The sequence below is a fragment of the Zootoca vivipara genome, chromosome 12 (assembly GCF_965207765.1).
Source record: "Zootoca vivipara chromosome 12, rZooViv2.hap1.1, whole genome shotgun sequence".
Taxonomy (NCBI): Eukaryota; Metazoa; Chordata; class Lepidosauria; order Squamata; family Lacertidae; genus Zootoca; species Zootoca vivipara.
In genome coordinates this window covers 25,399,918-25,422,878 of record NC_142595.1, presented here as the reverse complement: position 1 = coordinate 25,422,878, position 22,961 = coordinate 25,399,918, and the positions used below count along the sequence as shown (strand labels likewise).

The window sequence follows — 22,961 nt, the reverse complement described above, 5'->3', positions numbered from 1 at the left end:
AGAATTTGGCTCCTCCCACTTCCAACAGTGTATCGCCATACAGAAGCTGGACCACTGAGGCCGTATAACTCTCTTTTGAAAAGTCTTAGGATAATCATTGTTTAGCGTTACACTCTAGTTGTTGAATAGCTGCGGTTTCCTGTGAAACAGGAAGCCTCCACATTTGTATTAATGTTACATGTGGCCTTTGGACCAAATGCCCCTCCTAATAATGATGGTGATGATGATGTGATGATGATGATGATGATGATGATGATGATGATGATGATGATGATGTTTATATGCCGCCCACATGACTGGGTTGCCAAGCAGAAGAACCTTGTCAACAAATATTTCCAAGGTTCCTGCAAGAATCATGCATTTGATGATTTGAGGACCTCATGTGCAATCTTGGTCTGGCATCTGGGTCATGCGGCTGTATTTCACAAAGACGTATCAGAAGATGGAAAACCATAAAGGCTAGGAGGGTAACTGGGGTGGCAAACCACTCCCGAGCAGCCTTCTACCTATCACCTAGTGCAAACCATTTGCTGCTACTTGTGGTCTTCCAAACACTCCATTCCACAAGCGGAGAAGCAGGAAGCACTAGCCAATTCAGAGCTGGACGAGCTCAAAAGGGTGGAAGCACTGAGTGCTGTACGGGGCTTTACACCTTAGGTCCTCAGCCCAGCTGACCCCCCTTGCAACAGGGGAGAAGATTTGCCTGTTTTACTTCCTGCTTCACCCACTTAGGATCTGCAGGGCGTACAAGCTTGAGTACAGAGCAGCCAGTTCTGAACGGGCTTCGTTGCTCCACAGACAGACAGTGGAGTCTTTCCCAGCTTCCAAATCCAGCCCACAAGTTTGCAACATCTCAATGGCCAGGTGAATTTCTTCATTCTTCAAGGAATGGTGTGGAATCACGAAATCACTGCCTTCGTCGCCAAAAAGAATCCACTCCAAAATGCCATCCATCTTTTGATGGAGAGAGAGAGGGGGAGAGAGAGAATGAGACAAAATGTGAGAGAATGTGCCCCTGAAGGACCAGGTGCACAGCCTGGGAATCATTTTGGACTCACAGCTGTCCATGGAGGCGCAGGTCAACTCTGTATCCAGGGCAGCTGTCTACCAGCTCCATCTGGTACGCAGGCTGAAACCCTACCTGCCCGCGGACTGTCTCGCCAGAGTGGTGCATGCTCTAGTTATCTCCCGCTTGGACTACTGCAATGCACTCTATGTGGGGATACCTCTGAAGGTTACCCAGAAACTACAACTAATCCAGAATGCGACACCTAGATTGGTGACTGAGGGCAGCTGCCAAGACCATATAACACCGGTCCTGAAAGACCTACATTGGCTCCCAGTACATTTCCGAGCACAATTCAAAGTGTTGGTGCTGATCTTTAAAGTCCTAAATGGCCTTGGTCCAGTATACCTGAAGGAGCGTCTCCTCCCCCATCATTGTGCCTGGACACTGAGGTCCAGCACCAAGGGCCTTCTGGTGGTTCCCTCACTGCGAGAAGCAAAGCTACAGGGAACCAGGCAGAGGGCCTTCTCGGTAGTGGCACCCACCTTGTGGAATGCTCTCCCATCAGATGTCAAAGAGATAAATAACTACCTAACATTCAGAAGACATCTGAAGGCAACCTTGTTCAGGGAAGTTTTTAATCTGTGACATGTTAATGTATTTTAAATGTTTCTTGGAAGCTGCCCAACTGGCTGGGGAAACCCAGCCAGATGGGCAGGATACAAATAGATTATTATGCTGCTTCCTCTGGCATATGAGCAGTAGTCACCTTCCTTGGGCGTGCAAGTTCATGTGAACTGAGCACTCACAGATACAGCGGGGTACAATTCCTGGGATGAATTGTGGGAGAGGACAGTAACTGAATAAGACGTGAGAAAATGCCTGCTGGACAAAAATTATGTCTAGTCCAGCACCTTGTTTTCACAGTGGCCAACCAGATGCGTGTGGAAAGCCCCAAAGCAGAATTTGAGCACAAAAACACACTCTCCTTTTGGATTCTCAGTGACTGGCATACTGCCTCAGCTACTGAGGGACCGTAATATAAAGGTAAAAGGTAAAGGACCCCTGGACGGTTAAGTCCAGCCAAAGGCGACTATGAGATTGCAGCGCTCATCTCACTTTCAGGCAGAGTTTGTCCACAGACAGCTTTCTGGGTCATGTGGCAGCATGACTAAACCGCTTCTGGCACAACGGAACACCGTGATGGAAGCCAGAGCACATGGAAACACCGTTTCCCTTCCTGCAGCAGGGGTACCTGTAATATATGAGGTAAGATACTGTATTCTGCTCTGGTCAGACCTCACCTGGAGTATTGTGTCCAGTTCTGGGCACCACAGTTCAAGAAGGATACTGATAAGCTGGAACGTGTCCAGAAGAGGGCAACCAAAATGGTCAAAGGCCTGGAAACGATGCCTTATGAGGAACGGCTTAGGGAGCTGGGTATGTTTAGCCTGGAGAAGAGAAGGTTAAGGGGTGATATGATAACCATGTTCAAATATATAAAAGGATGTCATATAAAGGAGGGAGAAAGGTTGTTTTCTGCTGCTCCAGAGAAGCGGACACGGAGCAACGGATTCAAACTACAAGAAAGAAAATTCCACCTAAACATTAGGAAGAACTTCCTGACAGTAAGAGCTGTTCGGCAGTGGAATTTGCTGCCAAGGAATGTGGTGGAGTCTCCTTCTTTGGAGGTCTTTAAGCAGAGGCTTGACAGCCATCTGTCAGGAATGCTTTGATGGTGTTTCCTGCTTGGCAGGGGGTTGGACTGGATGGCCCTTGTGGTCTCTTCCAACTCTATGATTCTATGATTCTATGATTCTAAGTTACAAGAAAGGAGATTCCGACTAAACGTCAGGAAGAACTTTCTGACATTAAGAGCCGTTTGACAGTGGAGCAGACTCCCATGAGAGGTGGTGGAATCTCCTTCCTTGGAGGATTTTAAACAGAAGTTGGATGGCCACTTGTCATGTATGATCTAGTTGAGATTCCTGCATTGCAGGGGGCTGGACTAGATGACCCCCGGGGTCCCTTCCAACCCTACAATTCTGTGATTCTACCATTTTTATGATACTGAGCCAGACCTACTGTCTACTACTGACTGGCAGTGAATCACCAGCATTTCAGGCCGGAGTCTTATTTCTGCCACGGAGCTATGGAAGGAATTTGCTGATCTCTGTTGGAAAAGATCTACAGGATTGGGACAAGCAGACTCCAGGCGCAAAATCAGGAAGCAACAGAAGGCCACTTGCCTGTTAATGAGGAGCCCAGCTCATCCTGGAACGCTAAAGGGAGAAGGAGAGAGAAATTTAGAATGATTGGCTTTAAAATACCCACTTGGAATTCATGTTAGCTAGCAGTTCGAAAGCACGTCAAAGTGCAAGTAGATAAATAGGGACTGCTACAGCGGGAAGGTAAACGGTGTTTCCGTGTGCTGATCTGGTTCGCCAGAAGCGGCTTTGTCATGACCTGGAAGCTGTACGCCGGCTCCCTCGGCCAATAATGCGAGATGAGCACTGCAACCCCAGAGTCGGTCACAACTGGACCTAATGGTCAGGGGTCCTGTCACAGTGGCCGGAGCGGACTACTTCAGAGTAACGACGCTACGCAGCTCTGCATTTTATTCTTTTATTGGTGCTGCGTATTTACAGTGCTGAAGTCATTGCTATTTACACGGAGTGATGTGATCAGTCGGTTTCAGAACCTCCTAATGGCTTTTGGCGCGTCTTTCTCCAACACAAAAGCTTTGGCAGACCCATCCTCTTTCCCCTCCTCTTTCTGCGTAATTCCGGAGTTGGGGGGATGGGTCTCCCCCCCTTATTCGCCCCTTCCTGTCCCACCTGGGACCCTGGCTCCTCTACCTTGCCTGAGCCTCGGACACGACTTCCTGCTTCCCCACTGGAATCGGAACTCTCTCTGCTTCCCCCTGTGCTCGGGGATTGGCTTGAACTCAGGAGGGGAGGGACTTCGCGATATCCCCTGTCCCTCACAGGTCCCTTTACCTTTTAAAGCTGTGTTCACTGTGGACTCACTGTGTTTCCAAGTGCTGGGTTCACACATCATCCAAAATGCATGTGAACCCTGGACCTTTTTAATAGAACACTGCTGGTTGAGTCCTTGTTTCTCAAACCAGCTTCACACCAACTAGAGCCCATAAGCTGTTCCTATTTCATCTCTAGTCAACATGTGAACACCTTGGCACAGGGCAAATACATCCCCTCCCTGTTAACCCCCCCCCCTTGTGTGTGCGTGAGCAGAAATGAATCTGACACTAACGAAGCTGTGTTGATGTGAAGAGCTGGAGCGGAAAATACTGTGAAACCCACTGGATGGGGGAAATTTAACTGTGTTGTGCGGTGCTAATGTAACAACTCTAGTAATCTTGGCACACCTTTTCCTCTGTTCCCTCGCCTCCTTCTTACCCTGCCTACTGTTGAGATTCATACTGGAACGTTACCACGACAGCGTCCTCTCTGTTTGTCTCTGTTTCTTTCGCTTACATCATTCCACAAAGTGCCATACATTTTGAGTGCATTATTATGTGTAAATTATAAATAACAGTCTCACACATACCATCATACGTGAGCGAGGAAACCAACTTTGTTTGAAGCTGCTGGCAGAGCAAAACTGGAAAGAAAACGAAGAAATGATCAGGAAATGACGACAGCATCGAGTTCTTCATGTCTTCCAACAGGGGCATTGGTCTCAGGGTGACCTTGGGGCAACCTGCGGTGCTGAACTGTTTAACTACAGGTAGATGCCTCACACACCAGCTGTTATCACACCACCCAGCAAGCTCTCCAATTCCTGTGGTTCTGCACACCAAGAGCATCGTTGTCAGGGACTGGTCTGAAGAGGAGGGGTGGTGGAGTCCGCCCCACCCCCCTCCACTTCCCAGAGAAGAGGGAGACAGTATAGATTTAGAACAGTGGTTTGCAGAAGGTCATAGTACAGAGGCTGCAGAGTGGAGAAGCTGGGAAATATTGGGAGGGGAGCAGGAAGAAGAAGAAGCACCAGGGGAGAGACAGCTGACAGACTTGGTGTCTCTTGAAAGCATTCCAGACCCTCCCCCTTCTAGGACCTGGCATGCCTTGAGAGTAGTAGAACAGAAAGCTCAGAGGTAGAAAGCACAAATCAGCAGGCGCAGGGTTGATGTAGAATAGGAGGGACTGAGGGGATGAGACTTTACTTGGAGCAACGCCATTATCTAACAGAGACATAGCTGCCAAGTCTCCCCTTGAAAAATTCGGGGTCAGCAGCGGCGAGGCACCGGAAGTCGCTTCTACGCATGTCCGGACATGAATAGAAGCAACTTCCGGTGCCGGCGCTGCCCAATTTCTGGTGCCCAGACATGGGCAGAGCAGCACCCAAAATCGGTTCTGTGCATGCCCAGACATGCGCAGAAGGAGCCTCCCTGGCAGGTAGAAAATCGGGGGATTTATGGGATTTTTTTCTATTCGGGATAACAGCAGGAAACGGATTAAAATCCAGGAGTTTCCCGCGAAAAACGGGAGACTTGGCAGCTATGAACAGAGACTGCATTCCTTCCTCTCTCTGTGTGAATATTGGATAAATTACTTGGTAAGAACTCTTCTTGTTTATCTGCTTCTTGGCATCCCACTGTGGGAGGGATCTGATTCCCTGAAGCCTTGAGAATCATTTTCTCATTCCATTGCAGGATGAATTGACTCATGGGCAACCTACTGGAAGCTTCATGCTAGTAGTGGAAGGGGAGCTGATAATCCTGACCATTTAAAAATGAGAGAGCTGCTCTCTAGATCATCAGAGAGCAGAGACTGTGGAACCTCCAGGTGCTGGACTATAAGTCCCATCATGCTGCCTGGGGCTGAAAGGAGTTGGAATCCAACAACTGGAGGGCCGTAGGTTCCCCATCCTGGCTCAAGATGCTTTCACATTCTTTGTGGGCTACACCCATCTCAATCTGTACATCTCAACTCTTTTCACTCACCCAGTTCTTCATCGTAGGTTTGGAGCTTCTCAACCACGTAGGCCAGCACTGTGCCTCGGGGGATCAGCATTGCCTTTTTCTTCACTGTTGTGCTCAGGCCCTGTGTGCAAACAGTTGTTGTGGTTATTATTATTATTATTATTATTATTATTATTATTATTATTATTATTTCAATTTGTATACTGAAGATCAAAGGGCAATCAAAATACAAAATGAGAACACAAAAGACATAACAACAACCACAACAAACCAATAACCCACAAACACATATAAAAGGCCATAGATTTATTGCTTAATCAAGCAATTATCTGGTAACAACAATGTTTGTGTTTGTTTGTTTGTTTTTCACCCATCTGACTGGGTTACCCCAGCCACTCTGGGCAGCTTCCAAGTAAAAAATAAAGGGACAAAACAACACATGAAACATTAAAAGTTTCCCCCAAACAGGGCTGCCTTCAAATGTTTACGAAAAAGCATCTGACAGAAGGGCGTTTGACAGGACGGGTTCAACTACCTAGAGAAACTTTGTTGCCTGGAGCCAGGCAAACCTCCCTGGGGAGAGCATTCCACAAATGGGGAGCTACCACAGAAATGTGGGTTGTGGGAGACAGAGAGAAAGCGAGAGAAGAGGGAGAAACAAAAAAGCTAAAGGCCACAAACCTGTATTGTCAAGATTTCCGCTGCTGTCACCGTTCCCTTGCCTCCTGCTTGGACAGTCTCCTCAATCAGAAGCGGCTCCATTATCTCAAAAGCCTCCGTCACAACGTAGAGATGCAGCTTAGGGTAGAGTTGCTGGAGAAGACTGAGGGATGGCACCATTTTCCTGAAAGCAACGGGGGGGTATGTTGCAATGGCTCCTAAGCATTTAGGGTTCTTGCTGAGTGAGGAAAGAACCAGGGGGCTTCTGCTACTGTGCCCCTCATGAGGGCCACTCCGTGGGCTACAGAGCAAAAGGTTCCCAGCGACATGGCACTTTCCCAGACCCCACACCTGGATCCTGCCCAAGACAATTTGATTGCTGAGGTGAAGGACAACATGGTGTGTCTCCCTGCCCGCTTTCCATGTCACCTTCCTGGCAGTTTCACTTCAAGACTAAAAGCATCATCTTAATGTGCATGCCTCCACCCCAGCTGCCCAGTCCACCACTGCACAATATTTGTTCCACCCCAGGCACTGCTACACTACTGCTACTCGGATGCTCAGAAAGTTGAGGTAATTTTAATCTGTTTTAGTATTAATTTTTGCATGCTTTAAAGGAGGTTTGTAATTTTTTTGTTTTGTTTTATTGTTTCCCCTTTTTGTATACTGTTTTAATGGTTGGTTGGTTGTGTGTGTGTGTGTGTGTTTTATACAATCAAACAATGTATGAATTTTATCGAATGAATAAATGGCTAGCCTCCTGGAAAGCGAGGAGAGTGAGCGTTCCAGAGACAAGGCAAGGGTTGTAGCAGATTCTGCAAGGAGTGCATAACTTAAGTCCTAACTCAAGGCTGCTTTCTTTCTTTCTTTCTTTCTTTCTTTCTTTCTTTCTTTCTTTCTTTCTTTCTTTCTTTCTGTCTTTCTTTCTCTCTCTCTCTCTCTCTCTCTCTCTCTCTCTCTCTCTCTCTCTCTCTCTCTCTCTCTCTCTCTTTTCTTTTCTTTCTTTCTTTCTTTCTTTCTTTTCTTCCTTCTATCCTTGACTGCCCTCTAGTGGACACTGTTGGGGCTGCAGTTAAATCTTAAGCCCTCTTAGCAAAAACGGATTCTATTTGTACTGTGCTGCTGTTGCAGCTTTTGCTTGTTCCCTTCCACGTGGGAACTTTCATCTTGTTTGCTTTCACCTTGCTTTGTCATTTAATGTTGGGTATGCCAGGTTGCAGTGAGAAATCGTGCTTCAGGGGAGCTCCATAGTGTTAGCTCTCATAAGGACTGCCAGGCTATTCCTATTCTTTGATCCTTCCTGTTCGGAGGGAGCCTGGTACAGTCATGGTGTGGAAAGTTTCACTGAAAGACAGTTTAGAAGACAGGGTGCCCAACACCCACTGCATATTTGGTGCACATTGAAAGCATATGGCAACCCCCCAAATAAATCCTGGGAACTGTAATTTGCTAAGGGTGCTGGGACATGTAGCTCTATGAACTACAGTCCCCAAGGTTTCTTGCAGGGGCAATGTGCTTTAAATGCACAGTGTGGATGTGAGAATGGATGTGGGCCTGATCCATTTCTCTGTCCTACTCTGCAGCCCTTGGTGACACCCAAACTCAGCTTCCTGGAGCTGCAGTCTCCTTTTGCGTTATGGTAGGGTTGACTACGGTGCAAGAGAAGGCTCTACATTTGCATAAACCAGAGAGAGAGAGAGAGAGAGAGAGAGAGAGAGAGAGAGAGAGAGAGAGAGAGAGAGAGAATGGCCACCAAGCCTGGTCAACTTCTGTTATTCCTCCCCTTCCCAAGCACCCTACCAAGTCATGCTCACCAAGTTCTGTGCTAGAGCCATAAAAATCCCAGCCGACCTAGTTAGCAGTGCCCAAAAATTTCAGGACAGAGCCAAAGATGATCCATTGCTACCATTTGCTGTACCCTCCCAAGTAGTGCTACCTTCTTTTATCTAATAATTTCTAGAATGGTTAAAGTGGTTTATATTTATTGCTTATATTTTAGATTGTATTTTGGATTGTTTTATGTATATATGTGTATGCTGGTCGAGAACCGTAACACTAAACTAAACTAAACTCATGCTCACCACAGCTCCCTGATGTCCACATAGGTTTTCCTCACAGCTATCGGAGAGGAAGACAAGCAGGCCAAGCCCAAGCCGCCGATATCCACTGTGGCAGTCTGTATCTTGAGGTTCAATCTTGCTCCAGATTTGTGGCAGATGTTCGCAGAGAACAGAAGTGGTTCGGAGTGTTTCAGTTCTGGGAAAAGCCACAACAAAACCTCACATTCAAAACACTTCGGTCAGATTTATTTCTTTTACCACATCACATTCCACTCATGATGATTCTCAAAGAGGTTCACAATAATCAAATTGGAAGTATAGGCAGATTCTATCACCCTTCTAATTACAGAGGCAGAACAGCAGGTTCTCTCGACGGCATTATACCATTATATTTTGTGGCTCCTGCCTCTGCTTCCTTGAAAGGGACCTGTTATTACGACCATTGGGTTTATGCAATCCATCCTCTCATTCTCTCCCCTCCTAGTGCACTTTGTTTCCTTCCTTACTGGAAGAAGTTGCTTGACAGGTGGGTGGCATAGCTGTCAACTTTCGGATTTGAAAATAAGGGATCAGCAGCAGCCTCACCTGTCCTGGGATAGTCTACGGCAGGCATCCCCAAACTTTGGCCCTCCAGATGTTTTGGACTACAATTCCCATCATCCCTGACCACTAGTCCTCTTAGCTAGGGATCATGGGAGTTGTAGGCCAAAACATCTGGAGGGCCGCAGTTTGGGGATGCCTGGTCTACGGTATATCTCGCAATCCAGAATAGCAGCGGGAAACGGCGCTGGAATAAGGGAATTTCCAGCCAAAAAAAAGGGAAAGTTGCCAGCTGTGGCTTGGAATAAGGGAGTTTCCCGCAAAAAAAAGGGAGGGTTGACAGCTATGGTGGGTGGAGCAGCTAGCTGTGCTACATTCCTAGCAAGTGGGCCTCTGTTGCTTACCAGAATAGATATGGGGAGGAGTGATCTGCCGGGGGGAAGGTTAACATAGTGCAAATGCACTGATATTGGGGCCACCTCTCCTCTTCTGTTCTCCCTCCCAACAACCGACCTGCAAGGAAGCTAGTGCAGCAGCTCTACCTTACCCGGCAGATCCTTTCTGCTCCCTGATGCCCAATACCTATGGTTTGCTATTATGTCTGAATTGGACAAACTATCTGTTGTGCATTCAGTGGTCTGCGTTTGCCTGAGCTTGAGTCTGGACTAAGGATTCTGAGCCCCTGTGTTCTAATTCAATACGTGATATCCAATCCCAGAACATTTCAGGATTTGGGCCTCTGCCCTTGGCCCTTAAACTCTGAGTTATGATTCTCAGCTTGGAAGTTTAGACAGCCAATCGCGGTGGGAGTGGGAGTGGCCCAGGCCTTCAGAAATGTATACAGTGGTACCTCGACTTACGAACGACTCGACAACTGAATTTTTCGACTTACAAGTGGGGCAAGTGGCCACATGCTTACGAATTTCTCGACATCCGAACGGAAACAGCGACGGTTTTAGATAGGGTTTTTTCGACTTACGGATTTTTAGATGGGGTTGCTTCGACTTATGAATTTTTCCATTTCCAATGCATTCCTATGGGAAATTGTGTTTCCAATGGCGTTTTTCGACTTACGAATTTTTCGACCTACAAAGGTGCCTTCGGAACGGATTAAATTCGTAAGTCGAGGCACCACTGTATAAGCAATTGCTTTGCCCCTGTTGTCCATTTCTGTTAATTCAATAAAGGTTCTTGCTGTTATCACTGTGTCTTGCCTTGTAGGTACCCACCTACACTTCACTATCATTACTACAAACCACTTTCCATGCAAACCAGAACCGAGATCCATAGTTCATATTGGGTATGGGAGTTTGAAGCATGTTCCGCTAAGGAGCTAAACCGCAAATCCAAACCCCTTAAATCTCTTTTGTCACATTCCAAACACCCCAGCCATGAAATTCCAATGTCCGTGGAGGGCTGCTTCAAATGTGTGTGCATGGAAGTGTGAACACCTTCAGACGAGCCACATACAACTTTCCGGCCTAAACCCCAAATGGAGCCTACATAAGCCATGCACAAGCAAATAGCAAATCTTCATTGCTTGTCTGGGACAAGAGCCTCTCCAGCTCTATGATGCTCTGATTTGGCTTCACTTCTAGATCCCATTCCTGGGTTGCCCATCACAGTTGTTAAACGGGGGGGGGGGAGTCTCCCCTAAGCTTTGGTGTGCTTCTTCTTCTTCTTTCTTCGGCGATCACTCGTAGCTGAGTAAGATTGTCTTCCATACCATAAACACAGTTTTAACAATGAGTCCATAAGTGACTGTGGAGGCCAATTCTGGATCCACACATCCTTCCACAGTGGGGACATTGATTTCCGGGTGGGAATTGATCATGGTGTGGATTTGCCAAGCGTGCCTTCCTCCTAGCACGTTTCTCCCTTGCGTCCTGAGTTCGAGTATCTTCAGAGCCCATGACACCTTTGGTAAAGGCTGTTCTCCAACTGGAGCACTCGCAGGTCAGTGTTTCCCAGTTGTCTGTGTTTATACTATGGTACATTTCTTTAGATTTGCCTTGAGACAGTCTTTAAACCTCTTTTGTTGACCACCAGCATTACGTTTTCCATTTTTTAAAGTTCGGAATAGAGTAGTTGCTTTGGAAGATGATCATCAGGCATCCACACGTGACCAATCCAATGAAGTTGATGTTGAAGAATCATTGCTTCAACACTGGTGATCTTTGTTTCTTCCAGTACACTGATATTAGTTTCCTGTCTTCCCAAGTGATGTGTAAAAATTTCGGAGACACCGTTGATGGAATCTTTCAAGGAGTTGGAGATGGCGTTTATAAGTGGTCCATGTTTCACAAGCATATAGTAAGGTTGGTAGTACAATAGCTTTGTAAACAAGCATTTTGGTTTCCCTGCAAATGTCCCAGTCCTCAAACACTCTGCACTTCAATTGGGAGAAAGCCGCACTCACAGAGCTCAGGCGATGCTGGATTTTGGCATCAGTGTTGGCCCTTGTGGAAAGATAACTGCCTAGGTAGGAGAAGTGATCAACATTTCCCAACATTACACCATTGAGTTAAATTTGTGGCGCTGCAGAGGGGTTATTTTGTACTTGTTGGTGCAGCACTTTGATTTTCTGGATGTTGAGTGATAGGCCAATCTTTTCGTAAGCAAAGGTATTTAGGATGGTTTGGAGGTCATCCTCTGGGCATGCGCACACTACGTTGTCATCAGCATACTGAAGCTCCATGACGGAAGTTATTCTTTGCTTTCAGCCTGCTCAGATTGAAGAGCTTTCCATCTGTTTGATATATGATTTCTACTCCGGTGGGGAGTTTCCCTTTGACAAAGCGTGGGATCATGGCAATGAAAATAATGAATAAAGTTGGGGCAATAACACAACCCTGTTTAACACCTGATCCCACTGTGAATGGTTCACTTTGAGAGCCATTGTTATCTGCGAATGTTGCTGTCATATTATCATGGAGGAGCCAAATGATGTTTACAAATTTATCTGGGCAGCCAATTTTCAGGAGGACAGTCCACAGGGCATTACGATTTACAGTGTCGAAAGTCTTAGTCAGGTCAATAAACACCTTATACAGGGGTTGGTTTTGCACTCTGCATTTTTCTTGAAGCTGTCGAGTGGTCAAGTCCACTGTCCCCCTAGAAGGCCAAAAACCATTTTGGGATTCAGGAAGGGTCATATTGTTATGAGACAATATTCCTGGGTTGCCCATCACAGTTGTTAAACCGGGGGGGGGGGAGTCTCCCCTAAGCTTCGGTATGCACCCTGCTCTGGACAAAGTTTCTAATAAGCCACTGTATTGTTCCTGGCCCCACGGACCCTAGCAGATGCCAACTGTGTGAATCATAGAATCATAGAATCATAGAGTTGGAAGAGACCACAAGGGCCATCCAGTCCAACCCCCTGCCAAGCAGGAAACACCATCAAATAGAATCATAGAATCATAGAGTTGGAAGAGACCACAAGGGCCATCCAGTCCAGTGTAGTGTGGAGCCAGTGTGGTGTAGTGGTTAAGAGCGGTAGACTCGTAATCTAGGGAACCGGGTTCGTGTCTCCGCTCCTCCACATGCAGCTGCTGGGTGACCTTGGGCTAGTCACACTTCTTTGAAGTCTCTCAGCCTCACTCACCTCACAGAGTGTTTGTTTTGGGGGAGGAAGGGAAAAGGAGATTGTTAGCCGCTTTGAGACTCCTTCGGGTAGTGATAAAGCGGGGTATCAAATCCAAACTCTTCTAAATGAAATGAAAAACAACATACCTATTTCCACCTCTGCTCCTTTCTCGAGCACATCCACCAGTTTGAAAGGGGTTGGGGAATACTTCCGCGTATTCCAAGGAAACCTGGATTGCTCTTTAGTCACCAGAGAGAGAGGCTGGAAGCTATCGGTGAGTACCTGGCTAGACACAGGTATCAGCTTCCTTTCTGAGCCCAGCTCTTTTATAAGCTGCTTGGTTAGCCGTTTAAACATTTTGTATCCCCACAGATTGGAAGATGCTGAGACACAACGGCAGGAAGACAGGAAGGCAGCTTGCAACCTGTAAGGAAGGAACCAATTTATTTTATTTAAAAAAAAAACAGGATAGCCAGTAAGGTAAAGTAGTTCGAGTGTTGTATTACGACCTGGGAGGCTAAGATGCAAGTCGGTGACTGTGGCCCAATCCTTGAGCCTACTGTGAGGGATTCCCAGTATCCCTCACTGCTTTAACAACAGAAGCTCTCCCCTGTGCTTTGATACAAACGGGAGTAAACCTCCAGTGTCCAAATTGGACTTGTCTCCAGGGTACCTCAGCGCTCTGCGTTCGAAACCTATTGCCACCAGTGGAGTCTCCCTCCCGTGGATCCCTACTGCTACAATTTGCCTCTCCCTTAGGCAACTATGTGGCTCCTGTGGCTTCACTAACCAGCCCTTTGTGTGACAGGAGAAAATGCAAACAGTTTCCTCTTCCACAGGAAAGCTTTGTTCTCGCCTCTTAGTCACACCTCTGAAGGTACTGAGACACTTCCAAGTCAGTGAGCATTTAGGCACATTTAACTTTATTAATTAACTTGAAAACATGGATTTCTCTGGTTCTTAAAATTGCATATCTTCTTTTCACATAATACAGACTTGTTAATACATCTCCTGCATCTTGATAATAACGGTTATCAGCTTTCTTCCCATCCACCCGAACCTAACCTCCTGCTCACTCTCTAACACTCCACTCCCAACTGCCAACCCCCAACTGCCTTTCAACGGTTGTTCTATTTAGAACTCCGTCCAGCTCCGCCTCCCAGGGAACACCTGCCTATCATGGGAGTGATAGGTTCACCCATGATGAACCGGAATCATCATCAGGCACTATTCCGCCACACCTACCTCACAGGATAGTTGTGAGGGTAATATCTGCAGCATACATTTAAAGCCCATAGCACCCCCCCCCTGAATCCCAGGAACTGTAGTTTACCCCTCACAGAGCTACAATTCCCAGTCCCCTTAGCAAACTATAGTTCCCAGGATTCTTTAGGGGAAGCCAAATGCACAGTGTGAATATGACTGCTGTCCCATCCCCCCGGTTGAGGTAAGCGTCAACTGCCATGGGGGGCACCATTTTGTTTTTTTGCCTCACGCAGCAAAATACTTCAGGCTGGCCCTGGTGCTGTAATACCTGCAACTTTTCGATTCTCAGGGCACATCTGGTTCTTGGGCGCTCCTCAAATTGCAGCCCCAAGCTAGTATCTGAAGTTGACTGTGGAACTGGGCAGTGCGCGTTAGGCCTTAGGCTTTCAGAAAAAGAGTGAGAGAACACTCTCCCAAACAACGTTTACAAATAGGGTTGCCAGACTCAATAGAGGACAGGACTTCTGTGCCTTTAATTGCCCTGCTCTCTTTTGAGTCTGGAAACCTTAAAGAGAAACCAGCAGACCCTTGGTTTAATTTCCAAGCAAAAGGGAGCAGGGCAATTAAAGGCACAGAAGTCCTGTTTAAAAATACAATACTTGGGGCGAAAACCACTTTGCATGCAACCCTATTTACAAACCATTTTGAAGCTGTATTCTGAGGCCCAGGTTGCATGCAAAGTGGTTTTTGCCCCAGTATTGTGGTTTTTTCCTGCAAACTTTGAAGGAGTTTTAGTTGAAGAAAACCACTTCCCTAAGTGTGTGGTGATCACCTCAGTTGCATATGCTGCTGCTGCTGAAATCTAAGGTTGGCAATGTACTGAAGTGTCACTGTTGTTTTATAGGCTGCCGTCCTGCTTGTAATTAAGTGATCGCTCAACTGGTCTTTATTTATTTACAATATGTATATACTGCCTTTCATTATCAAACTCCAGGGCAGGTTACAGAACACATTAAAGCAGCAATAAATTTAAACCGTAAATACAGCAAGCCATAACAGGGGAAAAATAGACAGCATCGTGCTAACAGCTGAGTATTAAGATCAGCAAATGCTAAATAACTAAGGGCTTATCCACACTTACTGTGCTTTAACGTACTGTGTCCAAACAGTTGCCCCTCCCCAAATAAGCTTTCCTTGCAAAAAAACCCCTGCTCTTTAAAGCTTAATTGGAGCAAACATTAATTTGGGTTTTCTGCGGACTGACATTTGCTCCGATTGAGCTTTAAAGGGTGGGTTTTCAGGGGAGATGCTCTGGAGCAAAAAGAAAACAACCCAGTCAGAAATTACTTTAGACAGTGAGAGGAGGTGAAGGAAACACAGAATGGAGGCCAAAAGAAGAAGAATGAAGGAGAACGAGAAGGAGGAGGATGAAGAGAAGGAGAAGAAAAAGAAGGGGGGAGTAGGAGGAGATTTTAAAAATGAAAGGGGGTCATGTATTGCTCTTTGTGATTGAAAGCAGATTCTGTGTCTGGAAACGTTGAAGGTGAAAGAGAGAGGGAGACCCCTAAAAGGAGAGTCAGCAGAAAAATAGAAAAGAGCCAGCCCTACTATTAGGTAGAGGGAAGCAGTGGGTGCCTCACACCCTGTCCTGTGCCCCACTGAGCTCTCCTGCTGCCTTGAGGTGCAGTGAAGGATGCTGCCCCCCATCATCACCAGTGTTGAATTACACTTCAACTTCTGTCAGGTTGGCTTCAGTACATGGAAAGGAGCAGGCGCCATCTTGGCCTTTGCCAGCCCTGACCACCAGGTCACTGACAGATGACAGAGCAGAGGAGCATTTGTAAATTGAGAAAGGTTTTTCTTTCAAGCTGTCTGTGTGCTACAAAATGCGTACAGTGGTACCTCGGTTTAAGTACACAATTGGTTCCGGAAGTCTGTACTTAACCTGAAGTGTACTTAACCTGAAGCGAACTTTCCCATTGAAAGTAATGGAAAGTGGATTAATCTGTTCCAGATGGGTCCGCGAAGTACTTAAACTGAAAGTACTCAAACCGAAGCGTACTTAAACCGATGTATGATTGTACAGGCAACAGGGTTACCAAAAATCTGCCTGGGCTGGTCCTGTTTATAGGCTGATGTAAACACTAATAAGATAAAGGCTGATTTGGAACAAAGCACATGAAATTCACAAGGAAGGTAGTCAGCTTGCCCACCCTGCCCGATGAGCTCACTTGCCTTTAACAGTCCCATCAGTCAGAGAAATTCAACAGGTGTAGCTTTCCTTGTTAAATTTCTGCCTGTCAGGTAACTCCGGCAGATGCACGAGCTCCATCAATGAGAGAAAAGAGGAGTCCTGGCCCCCAAGACACCATGAATTTGTTCAACCCAGCTGCCTTTTGAGTTTTTTCCTTTCTTTTTTTAATGCTTGAAAATGAAAGGCTAAAATGACATGCCTGCCAGCTTCGCATTAAAAGCAAAAATGTGTGACTCGGCATGGGGGAATAAGGTTGGAAGTTAAAAGAGAGAGAGGGAGCAGAATGAAAATACACAATTACTGACATTTTAAAAAGTTCTTTCAGACTGAGAGTGGTGAGGTAAGCTAGGAATGAGGATCAGATTGTTCTTGTTAAAAGTTTCACTTATTCAATGCACAGAGAAGTGAAAGGAAAGGGGGAGGGAAACACCAAGCTATTTGCTAAAGATTTCCTGAGTTGCTGGATTATATCACATCAATAGCTTTGTAATTAGTAATGATTTATCTTCAGCATTTTCAGAGGTGCAAAGAACCTGACTATCTTCGTTTCGCTCCCAGCTACTTGTGCTCCTTCCGGGTGTAAAAGTGAGGTGGGAGATTCTAGGATGTCATGAAGACATCGAAACAGGATTTCTTTGTTTCTTTCAGAAAATAGTTTTTGACTTACCTGAATCCTGAAGCCTTCAGGTTTCTTCTTAAAAGGGGGGGGGGGTTCCTTGGTTGACAAGAGTAACTCTGGATTCAGCAAGGTCAACTGCAAGTTTCCTTCTCATGAGCTTGCCAACAACACTTTTAAATGAATTGTGAAGTGAACTGCTGAACGCTTCATTTTCTGCTAATAAAGGGAAGTTGGGCATCCTCTTTTTAACCCTCCTTATGAGTCACACAAACCACTAGCTATTGGCATGTTCAATTGGCTAGAGAGCAGATGAGTGATCAGTTGAGGTGAGAGGGTTCAAATGTGCCGCGACCTGCCTTGAAGTCGTACCCTTTTACCTGAAGTACCTTTTATCTGAAGAAGTGTGCATGCACACGAAAGCTCATACCTATGACAAACTTAAAGGTAAAGGTAAAGGGACCCCTGACCATTAGGTCCAGTCGTGACCGACTCTGGGGTTGCGCGCTCATCTCGCATTATTGGCCGAGGGAGCCGGCGTATAGCTTCCAGGTCACGTGGCCAGCATGACAAAGCCGCTTCTGGCAAACCAGAGCAGCACACGGAAACACCGTTTACCTTCCCGCTGTAGCGGTACCTATTTATCTACTTGCATTTTGACGTGCTTTCGAACTGCTAGGTTGGCAGGAGCTGGGACCAAGCAACGGGAGCTCACCCCGTCACAGGGATTCGAACCGCCGACCTTCTGATCAGCAAGCCCTAGGCTCAGTGGTTTTTAACCACAGCGCCACCTGGGTCCACAACAAACTTAGTTGGTCTCTAAGGTGCTACTGGAAGGATTTTTTTTTATTTTCCTTTTACCTGTAGACAGAAGTCCCAAACAAGTGAGGTAGAACTTATGGGTCTTCTGTAGTGACAGAGTGTGTGACACTCTGCACATACTCGGTAAAACTTTATTTATCATTGATTTGGTTGCGCTGGGACGTAGCGCTGGCAATAAGCAAAGTGGGTTCAAATTAAAATGTCAAGAACCAGCGTGGGGAAATGGGTAACAGAGAGATCGCTACACAATTATTCATGATTATTACTACTAGTAGTACAAAATGTGGCAGAGTGGAGATGTTCTATTCCAGACCCTCCTAGTGTCCCTATTTTCCAGGGACTGTCCCGGATTTACAAAAGCTGTCCCCATTTCTCATTTGATCCCGGAAAGTCCCACTTTTTCTTAGAACATCCCTATTTTCATCAGAGAAGTGTTGGAGGGTATGGAGTTATGTAACCTCCAAAACAAGGAGATAACTATACCACCTTTAGAAGACAACTGAAGGCAGGCCTGTATAGGGAAGTTGTTTAATCTTTAATTTTTTTATTATGTTATTATATATGTTGGAAGCCATCCAGAGTGGCTGGGGCAACCCAGTCAGATGGGCAGGGTATTATTATTATTATTTTTATTATTATTTTTATTATTAAATAGGATGTTCCTATTTTCATCAGAGAAATGATGGAGGGTATGCTATTTCATTCCACTGTGATTCCTCCCAGTGGTCAGTCAGCATTCTGAACCATAGAATTTTATTTTATTTTTGTATGATTTTTATTAAATTTGGTTTTACATTTTAGAATATTCATTTAAACAACCTTAAAATATCAGCGACTTCCCTTCTTCTCTTTCCATGGTTCATTTTGCAAAACATAAACCCCCTGCATATTTTATAGAAACTAAACCGTTCAGTATTCCATTATTACATCCATCAAAACTTATTTACACTGTTGAATTTATCTTCCCACGTTTTCAAATGTACACAATTCCCCCCCCCCCCATATATTCAATAAACATTTTCCAATCTTCTTTAACTGTTATGTTCTTCTCGTTCTCTTATTCCAGGCACATCCAACAGGTAGATCGTGATCTACCGGTAGATCACTGGACATCTGTGGTAGATCACTGGTAGATCACTGGCTCCCCCCAAAGAAGCTCAACAACTTTGGTTCCCCTAAAAATGCTCAACGTTTTAGCCTTCACCCCCCAAAACAGGGCTTTCCTCCCACCTCAGAAAAGCTCAACAACTTGACCTGAACCCCTAAAAATGCGGCTTTCCTCCTCCCTAGAAAGCTTAACAACTTTGACCTGAACCCCCCAAAAGGGGGTAGATCACTGCCAGTTTTTAACTCTGTGAGTAGATCGCAGTCTCTTCAGAGTTGGCCACCCCTGTTCTATATGTTAGGTCCGCAAGCTGTGCATATTCCATCAGTTTAAGTTGCCATTCTTCTTTGGTTGGGACTGAATCATATTAATTTAGAGCTGGAAGCGACCACAGGGGTCAGCTAACCCAACCTCCTGCAATGCAGAATTCTTTTTGGCCAACATGGGACTTGAACCCACAACCTCTCTTTAGGTATTTTGTAATTTTGTGACGCTGGCAGCATTAAGATAAAATCGACAGTGTAAATAAGTTATGATGGATGTAATAATGGAATACTGAATGGTAAAGTTTCTGTAAAATAGGCAGGGATTTATGATATGTAAAATGAACCACAGAAAGAGAAGAAGGGAAGTCATTGGTTATTCAAGGATGTAAAAATGAGTATTTTAAATTGTAAAACAAAAATTTAATAAAAAATATATACCCCCCCCCAAAAAACCTCGACTGCCCTCAATTCTACACCTGCAGCTCTTGAACAAAATTGTTTCCAAAGCCCTAGAAGCTACTGGCAAATCCCCACACTCAGCCTCGTTTGCCCTTTACACGTTGTAACCATTCCCAAATGATCTCAAAACGTAGTTAAACAACCAGTGTAGATGGGGCCCCTGAACACAGTAGCGGAGGAAGGGGGTGTGGTGGGTGCGGCCCACCCCGGGTGCCATCCCTGAGGGGGGGGAGACATCCCTCTAGGGGGCTAGCTTCACCCCTGGGTTCACAGCTATCTCCGCCTCTGCCTTGAGATCTTGAATGTCTTGAATCTCCTTTAAGTACATGGGGGTAACCAAGGGAGGGGGCAGTGGGGGCACCTGCCCCCAGATCAAGTAAAACAATAGAAATACTTAACTAACTGACCAATCACGTCAGTTCTGCCTCCCTCCCCCCAACAAAATCCTGACTATATGCCCATGTTTAAGTAACAGATCTAATCAAGCCATATGGATTACATAGGCGCAACGTTTTGCTCAAGGCAGGATGGCAAATCCTAAATCACAGGCTAGAGGGGAACAGAATCATAAGGGCACTTTGGGCAAGGACTTCAAGTTCACCTTGGGTGGAATTTCCTCTGCACTTTACATGTGTGTTGTTGTTGTTTTAAAAAAATGCCCTGGAACTTGTGTAACTCAGTGTTAGTCATGTTAGCCAAACTCCTGAGTGTAACCAGGAGCAGGAAAATGTTCGGCTGTCCTATTTCCTAGAAACAAAAGTCTTTCCCTTTCCATCGCTCCCTCTCCATGATACCTGACAATATATGACGGGGGGTGGGAATAACTTTTCTTCTTCCTGTGGATATTCCTATGCTTATTGATTCTTCACGGATGCCTTTTTTACATACCTTAAAGGGGAATTGATTCTATCCTTTTGTTTTTAAGAACATGCTGCTGCTATTGGTTCTCTGGCTCCGTTCCTGGTTTTTGCACGAGTTCTCTCTTAGAGCTTACAAACCTGAAAGATTTATGTTCTTTGCACATTGCCACTGCCTCCTGCAAGGGGCAGGAGTAGAGAAAAGCTGGTTGTTGCCTTATCCCTAGTAAGGGACTGCTTAGGCAGCAGTCCTGTGTCTCATTGGCCATCATGCCCAGGTGTCCAAAGGACCAAAAAAAGGGGTTGGTGACCTGCCTTCCCCCTCCTTTTTCATCTTACACAACAGCTCCCTGCCTGCTCTTGCCGCTGTCTTCCAGAGAAAAGTTTTGTTTTCACTGGTACTGTCTGTGCACTGGAAAATGTCCTCCCCTTTGACTGTTTTAAACAACTTCTGAATCTGGCAACAGATGGTTTTAAAGGGAAACTGCTGTTATTTCCAAAGTCACATTTCGGGTTGTAGTATGAGTAGATTCAGCACTATTTTTCTAGAAAAAGAGATGCCAGAACTCACCGTGAACACCTTCCATATTCTCTTATAATGGCAATGATGCCCACCTGAGAGGTGCTGGAACTAAGTACCATTGAGTTCCAGCTGGGGGGAAAACCCTGTGTAGATTATTTTGAAATATTCAGGGTTCCACTACCTTTTCTTGGTTTTTTTTGTTCTTGTTCTCAGCTGGAATACCATGTTAAGTTTTGCCTTATTGTTTTATTCCTTCTTTACTGTTATGACCTACCCTGCTGCTCTCACCTGTGCCTGTAAAAATGGTCTTGTGTAAGTTGACAACTCTAAGCAGTGTAGCACCAAGAATAACTGTGCTATTGGCAAACTGATTGAGCTTTAACTCGGTTAAATGGGGGGGGGGGGAGAGAGACTTGCATTCTACTCTGCAAAGCTCAGAGTGTACCAGCCTTGATGATAAGAAATAGTTCAGCCTTAGTAACTGCATAACAGCCAGGACAGAACAGTCAAAATTTATCTATGTTTCGTATCTGAATGAGTTTCACACACTCACAAGGCAGACGGGGAAGAAACATGCTGGAGGCTGACAACTCCAGAGTATGGAGAATTCCTCCACTTTATAGGCAACCCCCTATTTGCATGAGGGTTGTGTTGTGGATCATCATGTGCGATGGTGCAGCACGCATCAGCCTGCTATGCCCTGGTATGCCCCACCCCCCATTCTGCCCCCTTTTCTGGCCACTTCTGGATTGCCATGATCAGATGCATATAAATCAGTTGTTTTGCACAGTCAGAGTTTTGCAGTCTGAAATCTGTGTATAAGCTTTCCCAAACCTTTTCTGGACAGAACAGATACTTTTTATTAAAGTACGAGAATTTGTTACTTACATTATATTCTCTCCTTCCAATTTTTAATTTCACGTACCATTTTTCCTTTCCCTTCCCACTCCCTCCCCCACCATTGCAAGGGTTCTAACAGTTGTCCTCAGCCACGGGCACAATGTCTTTAATTTCCACTGAATGTCTTCTGATCCAGTAGTTGTTATCCATTGAAGATAGGGGTTCCATCTGGTCCTTATAATAGTAGACTTGGCCCTCCATGTTATTTCCTGTGACGTTACTGCCACAATGCCTGACTGAATAAATTCAAACAAAGAATGAGTCCAGACCTCTACTGTCCGTTTTTCTCTATCTTTCCAACCTAAAGCTATTGTTGCCTTTCCCGCTAGTATCATTGCTTTGAAGGTGTGCTGGTCACCTTTCTCTATGGCCGTGTTTCCTAGTACAGTGGTGCCTCGCAAGACAAATTTAATTCGTTCCACGAGTCAATTCGTTTTGCGAAAAATTCGTCTTGCGAATCGTGGTTTCCCATAGGAATGCATTGAAATTTCTTTTTTTTTTTTGCCCATAGGAACGCATTAATTAAGTTTCAATGCATTCCTATGGGAAACTGCGATTTACAAGACAAATTTTTCACAAAACGAATTCATCGTGCAAGTCACCATCAGATCACCATCAGATCGCAAAACGCATTTGTCTTGTGAAGAATTCGTCTTGCAGGGCATTCGTCTTGCGAGGTACCACCCATTGTCATGAGATTGAAATCTATAGGTAACTTCACTTTAAAAACCTCATTAATAACCTTAAGGATTTTATTCCAAAATCCCCTTACCTCTGGGCATTCCCAATACATATTGGAGAACCATCCCTTGGCTTGTTCACAGTGCCAGCAGTTAGGGTTCAATCCTGGTATTATATTAGCTAGCTGGGCTGGAGTTCTAAACCATTTTAGATCAGACACTCTTTAAGTATGCACAAACCTCTGTTCTCTTACTTTCCGTTAGCGCAACTGAACGGAATGCCAGGAGATCAGATATGACGATGCAGAACGAAACACTAGGAGATCGGCCAAGCATCGTAATTACATTATATCCTGGGTCAGGAAGATAACAAAAAAAAAATCAACATACAGAACTGAAAGCAGACATGGGCAAGACCGCTAATAACACAGAGCAATGAGTCAGAAGACAATGAAGACAATGAACTACAGTTAGAT

The 22,961-nt window shown here is 45.4% G+C and overlaps 1 protein-coding gene across 1 annotated transcript; it reads right to left on the bottom strand.

The window, feature by feature from the left end:
• Positions 1 to 584: 584 nt before the first annotated feature.
• On the bottom strand, positions 585 to 17,067 carry LOC118094625 (gasdermin-A3-like). The gene is made up of 8 exons (XM_088655689.1): positions 16,925 to 17,067; positions 12,944 to 13,221; positions 8,693 to 8,867; positions 6,633 to 6,795; positions 5,973 to 6,072; positions 4,577 to 4,630; positions 3,242 to 3,288; positions 585 to 1,098 (listed from the first exon to the last, which is right to left on the bottom strand). The coding sequence occupies exons 2-8, from the start codon at positions 13,152 to 13,154 to the stop codon at positions 721 to 723; spliced, it is 1,128 nt and encodes a 375-aa protein (XP_088511815.1). The 5' UTR covers positions 13,155 to 13,221; positions 16,925 to 17,067; the 3' UTR covers positions 585 to 720.
• Positions 17,068 to 22,961: the final 5,894 nt, after the last annotated feature.